Source organism: Salvelinus alpinus, chromosome 3 (genome assembly GCF_045679555.1).
Source record: "Salvelinus alpinus chromosome 3, SLU_Salpinus.1, whole genome shotgun sequence".
Classification (NCBI taxonomy): Eukaryota; Metazoa; Chordata; class Actinopteri; order Salmoniformes; family Salmonidae; genus Salvelinus; species Salvelinus alpinus.
In genome coordinates, this window is record NC_092088.1 from 104549850 (window position 1) to 104562459 (window position 12610).

The 12610-nt window shown below is 51.3% G+C and overlaps 1 protein-coding gene across 1 annotated transcript in view; it reads left to right on the forward strand.

The window, feature by feature from the left end:
* The window catches only part of LOC139569897 (ryanodine receptor 2-like), a 58692-nt gene that overhangs the window by 14175 nt on the left and 31907 nt on the right, over nucleotides 1–12610 (forward strand). Inside the window, exon 5 of the mRNA XM_071391221.1 lies at nucleotides 11464–11672. Coding sequence (XP_071247322.1) covers nucleotides 11464–11672 — 209 coding nt within the window. The remainder of the gene's footprint in view (nucleotides 1–11463; nucleotides 11673–12610) is intronic.

The following is a 12610-nucleotide window of genomic DNA, read 5'->3' on the forward strand; positions in this document are numbered from 1 at the left end:
TCCTACTGTCTACACCACCCTATGGTCCATGTCTGTCCTACTGTCTCCCCCACCCTATGGCCCATGTCTGTCCTACTGTCTACACCACCCTATGGTCATGTCTGTCCTACTGTCTACACCACCCTATGGTCCATGTCTGTCCTACTGTCTACACCACCCTATGGTCCATGTCTGTCCTACTGTCTCCCCTACCCTATGGTCCATGTCTGTCCTACTGTCTACACCACCCTATGGTCCATGTCTGTCCTACTGTCTACACCACCCTGTGGTCCATGTCTGTCCTACTGTCTACACCACCCTGTGGTCCATGTCTGTCCTACTGTCTACACCACCCTATGGTCCATGTCTGTCCTACTGTCTACACCACCCTATGGTGCATGTCTGTCCTACTGTCTCCCCCACCCTATGGTCCATGTCTGTCCTACTGTCTACACCACCCTATGGCCCATGTCTGTCCTACTGTCTACACCACCCTATGGTCCATGTCTGTCCTACTGTCTACACCACCCTATGGTCCATGTCTGTCCTACTGTCTCCATCACCCTATGGTCCATGTCTGTCCTACTGTCTCCACCACCCTATGGGCCATGTCTGTCCTACTGTCTACACCACCCTATGGCCCATGTCTGTCCTACTGTCTCCACCACCCTATGGACCATGTCTGTCCTACTGTCTACACCACCCTATGGTCCATGTCTGTCCTACTGTCTCCCCCACCCTGTGGTCCATGTCTGTCCTACTGTCTCCACCACCCTATGGTCCATGTCTGTCCTACTGTCTACACCACCCTATGGACCATGTCTGTCCTACTGTCTACACCACCCTATGGTCCATGTCTGTCCTACTGTCTACACCACCCTATGGTCCATGTCTGTCCTACTGTCTCCACCACCCTGTGGGCCATGTCTGTCCTACTGTCTCCACCACCCTATGGTCCATGTCTGTCCTACTGTCTACACCACCCTATGGTCCATGTCTGTCCTACTGTCTCCCCCACCCTATGGCCCATGTCTGTCCTACTGTCTACACCACCCTATGGTCATGTCTGTCCTACTGTCTACACCACCCTATGGTCCATGTCTGTCCTACTGTCTACACCACCCTATGGTCCATGTCTGTCCTACTGTCTCCCCTACCCTATGGTCCATGTCTGTCCTACTGTCTACACCACCCTATGGTCCATGTCTGTCCTACTGTCTACACCACCCTGTGGTCCATGTCTGTCCTACTGTCTACACCACCCTGTGGTCCATGTCTGTCCTACTGTCTACACCACCCTATGGTCCATGTCTGTCCTACTGTCTACACCACCCTATGGTGCATGTCTGTCCTACTGTCTCCCCCACCCTATGGTCCATGTCTGTCCTACTGTCTACACCACCCTATGGCCCATGTCTGTCCTACTGTCTACACCACCCTATGGTCCATGTCTGTCCTACTGTCTACACCACCCTATGGTCCATGTCTGTCCTACTGTCTCCATCACCCTATGGTCCATGTCTGTCCTACTGTCTCCACCACCCTATGGGCCATGTCTGTCCTACTGTCTCCACCACCCTATGGGCCATGTCTGTCCTACTGTCTACACCACCCTATGGCCCATGTCTGTCCTACTGTCTCCACCACCCTATGGACCATGTCTGTCCTACTGTCTACACCACCCTATGGTCCATGTCTGTCCTACTGTCTCCCCCACCCTGTGGTCCATGTCTGTCCTACTGTCTCCACCACCCTATGGTCCATGTCTGTCCTACTGTCTACACCACCCTATGGTCCATGTCTGTCCTACTGTCTACACCACCCTATGGTCCATGTCTGTCCTACTGTCTACACCACCCTATGGACCATGTCTGTCCTACTGTCTACACCACCCTATGGTCCATGTCTGTCCTACTGTCTACACCACCCTATGGTCCATGTCTGTCCTACTGTCTCCCCTACCCTATGGTCCATGTCTGTCCTACTGTCTACACCACCCTATGGTCCATGTCTGTCCTACTGTCTCCCCTACCCTATGGTCCATGTCTGTCCTACTGTCTACACCACCCTATGGTCCATGTCTGTCCTACTGTCTACACCACCCTATGGTCCATGTCTGTCCTACTGTCTCCCCTACCCTATGGTCCATGTCTGTCCTACTGTCTACACCACCCTATGGTCCATGTCTGTCCTACTGTCTACACCACCCTATGGTCCATGTCTGTCCTACTGTCTACACCACCCTATGGTCCATGTCTGTCCTACTGTCTACACCACCCTATGGACCATGTCTGTCCTACTGTCTACACCACCCTGTGGTCCATGTCTGTCCTACTGTCTCCCCCACCCTATTGTCCATGTCTGTCCTACTGTCTCCACCACCCTGTGGTCCATGTCTGTCCTACTGTCTACACCACCCTGTGGTCCATGTCTGTCCTACTGTCTACACCACCCTATGGTCCATGTCTGTCCTACTGTCTACACCACCCTATGGTCCATGTCTGTCCTACTGTCTCCACCCCCCTATGGCCCATGTCTGTCCTACTGTCTACACCCCCCTATGGTCCATGTCTGTCCTACTGTCTCCACCCCCCTATTGTCCATGTCTGTCCTACTGTCTACACCACCCTATGGTCCATGTCTGTCCTACTGTCTACACCACCATATGGCCCATGTCTGTCCTACTGTCTACACCACCCTATGGTCCATGTCTGTCCTACTGTCTACACCACCCTATGGTCCATGTCTGTCCTACTGTCTCCACCACCCTATGGTCCATGTCTGTCCTACTGTCTACACCACCCTATGGTCCATGTCTGTCCTACTGTCTTCCCTACCCTATGGGCCATTTCTGTCCTACTGTCTCCCCTACCCTATGGGCCATGTCTGTCCTACTGTCTCCCCTACCCTATGGTCCATGTCTGTCCTACTGTCTCCACCACCCTATGGTCCATGTCTGTCCTACTTTCTACACCACCCTATGGTCCATGTCTGTCCTACTGTCTACACCACCCTATGGTCCATGTCTGTCCTACTGTCTACACCCCCCTATGGTCCATGTATGTCCTACTGTCTACACCACCCTATGGTCCATGTCTATCCTACTGTCTACACCACCCTATGGTCCATGTCTGTCCTACTGTCTACACCACCCTGTGGTCCATGTCTGTCCTACTGTCTACACCCCCCTATTGTCCATGTCTGTCCTACTGTCTACACCACCCTATGGTCCATGTCTGTCCTACTGTCTACACCACCCTATGGTCCATGTCTGTCCTACTGTCTACACCACCCTATGGTCCATGTCTGTCCTACTGTCTCCCCCACCCTATGGTCCATGTCTGTCCTACTGTCTCCACCACCCTATGGCCCATGTCTGTCCTACTGTCTCCCCCACCCTATGGTCCATGTCTGTCCTAATGTCTACACCACCCTATGGTCCATGTCTGTCCTACTGTCTCCACCACCCTATGGTCCATGTCTGTCCTAATGTCACCCCCACCCTATGGTCCATGTCTGTACTACTGTCTACACCACCCTATGGTCCATGTCTGTCCTACTGTCTCCCCCACCCTATTGTCCATGTCTGTCCTACTGTCTACACCACCCTATGGTCCATGTCTGTCCTACTGTCTACACCACCCTATGGTCCATGTCTGTCCTACTGTCTCCACCACCCTATGGCCCATGTCTGTCCTACTGTCTCCCCCACCCTATGGTCCATGTCTGTCCTAATGTCTACACCACCCAATGGTCCATGTCTGTCCTACTGTCTACACCACCCTGTGGTCCATGTCTGTCCTACTGTCTACACCACCCTGTGGTCCATGTCTGTCCTACTGTCTACACCACCCTATGGTCCATGTCTGTCCTACTGTCTACACCACCCTATGGACCATGTCTGTCCTACTGTCTATACCACCCTATGGTCCATGTCTGTCCTACTGTCTACACCACCCTGTGGTCCATGTCTGTCCTACTGTCTACACCACCCTGTGGCCCATGTCTGTCCTACTGTCTACACCACCCTATGGTCCATGTCTGTCCTACTGTCTACACCACCCTGTGGTCCATGTCTGTCCTACTGTCTACACCCCCCTATGGCCCATGTCTGTCCTACTGTCTACACCACCCTATGGTCCATGTCTGTCCTACTGTCTACACCACCCTATGGTCCATGTCTGTCCTACTGTCTACACCACCCTATGGTCCATGTCTGTCCTACTGTCTACACCACCCTGTGGTCCATGTCTGTCCTACTGTCTACACCACCCTATGGTCCATGTCTGTCCTACTGTCTACACCACCCTATGGTCCATGTCTGTCCTACTGTCTCCCCTACCCTATGGTCCATGTCTGTCCTACTGTCTACACCACCCTATGGTCCATGTCTGTCCTACTGTCTACACCACCCTATGGACCATGTCTGTCCTACTGTCTACACCACCCTGTGGTCCATGTCTGTCCTACTGTCTCCCCCACCCTATTGTCCATGTCTGTCCTACTGTCTCCACCACCCTGTGGTCCATGTCTGTCCTACTGTCTACACCACCCTGTGGTCCATGTCTGTCCTACTGTCTACACCACCCTATGGTCCATGTCTGTCCTACTGTCTACACCACCCTATGGTCCATGTCTGTCCTACTGTCTCCACCCCCCTATGGCCCATGTCTGTCCTACTGTCTACACCCCCCTATGGTCCATGTCTGTCCTACTGTCTCCACCCCCCTATTGTCCATGTCTGTCCTACTGTCTACACCACCCTATGGTCCATGTCTGTCCTACTGTCTACACCACCATATGGCCCATGTCTGTCCTACTGTCTACACCACCCTATGGTCCATGTCTGTCCTACTGTCTACACCACCCTATGGTCCATGTCTGTCCTACTGTCTCCACCACCCTATGGTCCATGTCTGTCCTACTGTCTACACCACCCTATGGTCCATGTCTGTCCTACTGTCTTCCCTACCCTATGGGCCATTTCTGTCCTACTGTCTCCCCTACCCTATGGGCCATGTCTGTCCTACTGTCTCCCCTACCCTATGGTCCATGTCTGTCCTACTGTCTCCACCACCCTATGGTCCATGTCTGTCCTACTTTCTACACCACCCTATGGTCCATGTCTGTCCTACTGTCTACACCACCCTATGGTCCATGTCTGTCCTACTGTCTACACCCCCCTATGGTCCATGTATGTCCTACTGTCTACACCACCCTATGGTCCATGTCTATCCTACTGTCTACACCACCCTATGGTCCATGTCTGTCCTACTGTCTACACCACCCTGTGGTCCATGTCTGTCCTACTGTCTACACCCCCCTATTGTCCATGTCTGTCCTACTGTCTACACCACCCTATGGTCCATGTCTGTCCTACTGTCTACACCACCCTATGGTCCATGTCTGTCCTACTGTCTACACCACCCTATGGTCCATGTCTGTCCTACTGTCTCCCCCACCCTATGGTCCATGTCTGTCCTACTGTCTCCACCACCCTATGGCCCATGTCTGTCCTACTGTCTCCCCCACCCTATGGTCCATGTCTGTCCTAATGTCTACACCACCCTATGGTCCATGTCTGTCCTACTGTCTCCACCACCCTATGGTCCATGTCTGTCCTAATGTCACCCCCACCCTATGGTCCATGTCTGTACTACTGTCTACACCACCCTATGGTCCATGTCTGTCCTACTGTCTCCCCCACCCTATTGTCCATGTCTGTCCTACTGTCTACACCACCCTATGGTCCATGTCTGTCCTACTGTCTACACCACCCTATGGTCCATGTCTGTCCTACTGTCTCCACCACCCTATGGCCCATGTCTGTCCTACTGTCTCCCCCACCCTATGGTCCATGTCTGTCCTAATGTCTACACCACCCAATGGTCCATGTCTGTCCTACTGTCTACACCACCCTGTGGTCCATGTCTGTCCTACTGTCTACACCACCCTGTGGTCCATGTCTGTCCTACTGTCTACACCACCCTATGGTCCATGTCTGTCCTACTGTCTACACCACCCTATGGACCATGTCTGTCCTACTGTCTATACCACCCTATGGTCCATGTCTGTCCTACTGTCTACACCACCCTGTGGTCCATGTCTGTCCTACTGTCTACACCACCCTGTGGCCCATGTCTGTCCTACTGTCTACACCACCCTATGGTCCATGTCTGTCCTACTGTCTACACCACCCTGTGGTCCATGTCTGTCCTACTGTCTACACCCCCCTATGGCCCATGTCTGTCCTACTGTCTACACCACCCTATGGTCCATGTCTGTCCTACTGTCTACACCACCCTATGGTCCATGTCTGTCCTACTGTCTACACCACCCTATGGTCCATGTCTGTCCTACTGTCTACACCACCCTGTGGTCCATGTCTGTCCTACTGTCTACACCACCCTATGGTCCATGTCTGTCCTACTGTCTACACCACCCTATGGTCCATGTCTGTCCTACTGTCTCCCCTACCCTATGGTCCATGTCTGTCCTACTGTCTACACCACCCTATGGTCCATGTCTGTCCTACTGTCTACACCACCCTATGGACCATGTCTGTCCTACTGTCTACACCACCCTGTGGTCCATGTCTGTCCTACTGTCTCCCCCACCCTATTGTCCATGTCTGTCCTACTGTCTCCACCACCCTGTGGTCCATGTCTGTCCTACTGTCTACACCACCCTGTGGTCCATGTCTGTCCTACTGTCTACACCACCCTATGGTCCATGTCTGTCCTACTGTCTACACCACCCTATGGTCCATGTCTGTCCTACTGTCTCCACCCCCCTATGGCCCATGTCTGTCCTACTGTCTACACCCCCCTATGGTCCATGTCTGTCCTACTGTCTCCACCCCCCTATGGTCCATGTCTGTCCTACTGTCTACACCACCCTATGGTCCATGTCTGTCCTACTGTCTACACCACCATATGGCCCATGTCTGTCCTACTGTCTACACCACCCTATGGTCCATGTCTGTCCTACTGTCTACACCACCCTATGGTCCATGTCTGTCCTACTGTCTACACCACCCTATGGTCCATGTCTGTCCTACTGTCTCCCCTACCCTATGGTCCATGTCTGTCCTACTGTCTACACCACCCTATGGTCCATGTCTGTCCTACTGTCTACACCACCCTATGGTCCATGTCTGTCCTACTGTCTACACCACCCTATGGTCCATGTCTGTCCTACTGTCTCCCCCACCCTATGGACCTTGTCTGTCCTACTGTCTCCCCCACCCTAGTGTTCATGTCTGTCCTACTGTCTCCACCACCCTGTGGTCCATGTCTGTCCTACTGTCTACACTTCCCTGTGGTCCATGTCTGTCCTACTGTCTACACCACCCTATGGTCCATGTCTGTCCTACTGTCTACACCCCCCTATGGCCCATGTCTGTCCTACTGTCTACACCACCATATGGTCCATGTCTGTCCTACTGTCTACACCCCCCTATGGCCCATGTCTGTCCTACTGTCTACATCACCCTATGGTCCATGTCTGTCCTACTGTCTCCCCTACCCTATGGTCCATGTCTGTCCTACTGTCTACACCACCCTGTGGTCCATGTCTGTCCTACTGTCTACACCACCCTGTGGTCCATGTCTGTCCTACTGTCTACACCACCCTATGGACCATGTCTGTCCTACTGTCTACACCACCCTGTGGTCCATGTCTGTCCTACTGTCTACACCACCCTATGGTCCATTTCTGTCCTACTGTCTACACCACCCTGTGGTCCATGTCTGTCCTACTGTCTACACCACCCTATGGACCATGTCTGTCCTACTGTCTACACCACCCTATGGTCCATGTCTGTCCTACTGTCTACACCACCCTATGGTCCATGTCTGTCCTACTGTCTACACCACCCTATGGTCCATGTCTGTCCTACTGTCTCCCCCACCCTATGGACCATGTCTGTCCTACTGTCTCCCCCACCCTATTGGCCATGTCTGTCCTACTGTCTCCACCACCCTGTGGTCCATGTCTGTCCTACTGTCTACACCACCCTGTGGTCCATGTCTGTCCTACTGTCTACACCACCCTATGGTCCATGTCTGTCCTACTGTCTACACCACCCTATGGTCCATGTCTGTCCTACTGTCTACACCACCCTATGGTCCATGTCTGTCCTACTGTCTACACCACCCTATGGTCCATGTCTCCCCCACCCTATGGTCCATGTCTGTCCTACTGTCTCCACCACCCTATGGTCCATGTCTGTCCTACTGTCTACACCACCCTATGGTCCATGTCTGTCCTACTGTCTACACCACCCTGTGGTCCATGTCTGTCCTACTGTCTCCACCACCCTATGGTCCATGTCTGTCCTACTGTCTACACCACCCTATGGTCCATGTCTGTCCTACTGTCTACACCACCCTATGGTCCATGTCTGTCCTACTGTCTATACCACCCTATGGTCCATGTCTGTCCTACTGTCTACACCACCCTATGGTCCATGTCTGTCCTACTGTCTCCCCTACCCTATGGGCCATGTCTGTCCTACTGTCTCCCCTACCCTATTGTCCATGTCTGTCCTACTGTCTCCACCACCCTATGGTCCATGTCTGTCCTACTGTCTACACCACCCTATGGTCCATGTCTGTCCTACTGTCTCCACCACCCTATGGTCCATGTCTGTCCTACTGTCTACACCCCCCTATGGTCCATGTCTGTCCTACTGTCTCCCCCACCCTATGGTCCATGTCTGTCCTACTGTCTCCACCACCCTGTGGTCCATGTCTGTCCTACTGTCTACACCACCCTATGGTCCATGTCTGTCCTACTGTCTACACCACCCTATGGTCCATGTCTGTCCTACTGTCTACACCACCCTATGGTCCATGTCTGTCCTACTGTCTACACCACCCTGTGGTCCATGTCTGTCCTACTGTCTACACCACCCTATGGTCCATGTCTGTCCTACTGTCTCCACCACCCTATGGTCCATGTCTGTCCTACTGTCTACACCACCCTATGGTCCATGTCTGTCCTACTGTCTACACCACCCTATGGTCCATGTCTGTCCTACTGTCTACACCACCCTATGGTCCATGTCTGTCCTACTGTCTCCCCCACCCTATGGTCCATGTCTGTCCTACTGTCTACACCACCCTGTGGTCCATGTCTGTCCTACTGTCTACACCACCCTATGGTCCATGCCTGTCCTACTGTCTCCCCCACCCTATGGTCCATGTCTGTCCTACTGTCTCCCCCACCCTATGGTCCATGTCTGTCCTACTGTCTACACCACCCTATGGTCCATGTCTGTCCTACTGTCTACACCACCCTGTGGTCCATGTCTGTCCTACTGTCTACACCACCCTTTGGTTAACATAATGTCCTCTCTGCAGGTTTCATCCCCGTCTGCAGCCTGGTTAACATAATGTCCTCTCTGTCCTCTCTGTAGGTTTCATCCCCGTCTGTAGCCTGGTTAACATAATGTCCTCTCTGTCCTCTCTGCAGGTTTCATCCCCGTCTGCAGCCTGGTTAACATAATGTCCTCTCTGTCCTCTCTGCAGGTTTCATCCCCGTCTGCAGCCTGGTTAACATAATGTCCTCTCTGTCCTTTCTGTAGGTTTCATCCCGGTCTGCAGCCTGGTTAACATAATGTCCTCTCTGTCCTCTCTGTAGGTTTCATCCCCGTCTGCAGCCTGGTTAACATAATGTCCTCTCTGTCCTCTCTGTAGGTTTCATCCCCGTCTGTAGCCTGGTTAACATAATGTCCTCTCTGTCCTCTCTGCAGGTTTCATCCCCGTCTGCAGCCTGGTTAACATAATGTCCTCTCTGTCCTCTCTGCAGGTTTCATCCCCGTCTGCAGCCTGGTTAACATAATGTCCTCTCTGTCCTCTCTGCAGGTTTCATCCCCGTCTGCAGCCTGGTTAACATAATGTCCTCTCTGTCCTCTCTGTAGGTTTCATCCCGTCTGCAGCCTGGTTAACATAATGTCCTCTCTGTCCTCTCTGTAGGTTTCATCCCGGTCTGCAGCCTGGTTAACATAATGTCCTCTCTGTAGGTTTCATCCCGGTCTGCAGCCTGGTTAACATAATGTCCTCTCTGTCCTCTCTGTAGGTTTCATCCCCGTCTGCAGCCTGGTTAACATAATGTCCTCTCTGTAGGTTTCATCCCAGTCTGCAGCCTGGTTAACATAATGTCCTCTCTGTAGGTTTCATCCCGGTCTGCAGCATGGTTAACATAATGTCCTCTCTGTCCTCTCTGTAGGTTTCATCCCCGTCTGCAGCCTGGTTAACATAATGTCCTCTCTGTCCTCTCTGTAGGTTTCATCCCCGTCTGCAGCCTGGTTAACATAATGTCCTCTCTGTCCTCTCTGTAGGTTTCATCCCGGTCTGCAGCCTGGTTAACATAATGTCCTCTCTGTAGGTTTCATCCCGGTCTGCAGCCTGGTTAACATAATGTCCTCTCTGTCCTCTCTGTAGGTTTCATCCCCGTCTGCAGCCTGGTTAACATAATGTCCTCTCTGTAGGTTTCATCCCAGTCTGCAGCCTGGTTAACATAATGTCCTCTCTGTAGGTTTCATCCCGGTCTGCAGCCTGGTTAACATAATGTCCTCTCTGTCCTCTCTGTAGGTTTCATCCCCGTCTGCAGCCTGGTTAACATAATGTCCTCTCTGTCCTCTCTGTAGGTTTCATCCCCGTCTGCAGCCTGGTTAACATAATGTCCTCTCTGTCCTCTCTGTAGGTTTCATCCCCGTCTGTAGCCTGGTTAACATAATGTCCTCTCTGTCCTCTCTGCAGGTTTCATCCCCGTCTGCAGCCTGGTTAACATAATGTCCTCTCTGTCCTCTCTGCAGGTTTCATCCCCGTCTGCAGCCTGGTTAACATAATGTCCTCTCTGTCCTCTCTGCAGGTTTCATCCCCGTCTGCAGCCTGGTTAACATAATGTCCTCTCTGTCCTCTCTGTAGGTTTCATCCCGTCTGCAGCCTGGTTAACATAATGTCCTCTCTGTCCTCTCTGTAGGTTTCATCCCGGTCTGCAGCCTGGTTAACATAATGTCCTCTCTGTAGGTTTCATCCCGGTCTGCAGCCTGGTTAACATAATGTCCTCTCTGTCCTCTCTGTAGGTTTCATCCCCGTCTGCAGCCTGGTTAACATAATGTCCTCTCTGTCCTCTCTGTAGGTTTCATCCCGGTCTGCAGCCTGGTTAACATAATGTCCTCTCTGTCCTCTCTGTAGGTTTCATCCCCGTCTGCAGCCTGGTTAACATAATGTCCTCTCTGTCCTCTCTGTAGGTTTCATCCCCGTCTGTAGCCTGGTTAACATAATGTCCTCTCTGTCCTCTCTGCAGGTTTCATCCCCGTCTGCAGCCTGGTTAACATAATGTCCTCTCTGTCCTCTCTGCAGGTTTCATCCCCGTCTGCAGCCTGGTTAACATAATGTCCTCTCTGTCCTCTCTGCAGGTTTCATCCCCGTCTGCAGCCTGGTTAACATAATGTCCTCTCTGTCCTCTCTGCAGGTTTCATCCCCGTCTGCAGCCTGGGTGTTTGCCAGGTTGGGAGGATGAACTTTGGTAAAGACGTGAGCACGCTGAAGTACTTCACGATCTGTGGGCTGCAGGAAGGATACGAGCCCTTCGCCGTCAACATGAACAGAGACCTCACCATGTGGCTCAGCAAGAGACTGTCTCAGTTCATCCCTGTACCTCCGCAGCATGAACACATTGAGGTGAGAGTCCAGTCTCTATCAGTTCAGCCATGTTGCCTTAAAACCTCTACGGACCCCCCATCCCGGATCCGGTATCATTCTCATCAGAAATGCCTAGAATAGCCTACCCTAGCGCCACAGGGATATCATATAATATAATTTCATGAAATCACAAGTCCAATACAGCAAATGAAAGATAAACATCTTGTGAATCCAGCCAACATGTCCGATTTTTTTAAATGTTTTACAGCAAAAATACAACACATATTTATATTAGCTCACCTCCATATCCCAAAAAATACAGCAATTTTTTCACCGCAAAGATAGCTTTCACAAAACCCACAAATAGAGATAAAATTAATCACTAATCTTTGAACAACTTCATCAGATGACAGTCTTATGACATCATGTTATACAATACATTTATGTTTTGTTCGATTATGTGCATATTTATAGCCAGAAATCGTGGTTTTACATTGGCGCCATGTTCAGAAATGGCTCCAAAATAGCGAAAGTAATTACAGATAGCAACGTGAAATACAGAAATACTCATCATAAACTTTGATGAAAGATACATGTTTAACATATAATTAAAGATACACTGGTTCTTAATGCAACCGCTGTGTTAGACTAAAAAAATTACTTTAGTAAAAAGCACAGCATGCAATAATCTGAGACGGCTCACTCCGCCATGTTGGAGTCAACAGAGTCAACAAAAATACGAAATAACATCATAAATATTCCCTTTGATGAACTTTCATCAGGCCATTACTTCTGTCGAATTAGCAACTTTGGCTAGCATGTGTCGTTCACGTGTCCAGAGAACTTTGCGCGAATGAACGGAAACTTCAAAAAGTGATATTACATATCGAATAAACTGGTCAAACTCAGTTGAGAATCAATCTTCAGGATGTTTTTCTCATATATATCCAATAACGTCCCAGACGGAGCATTTCTTC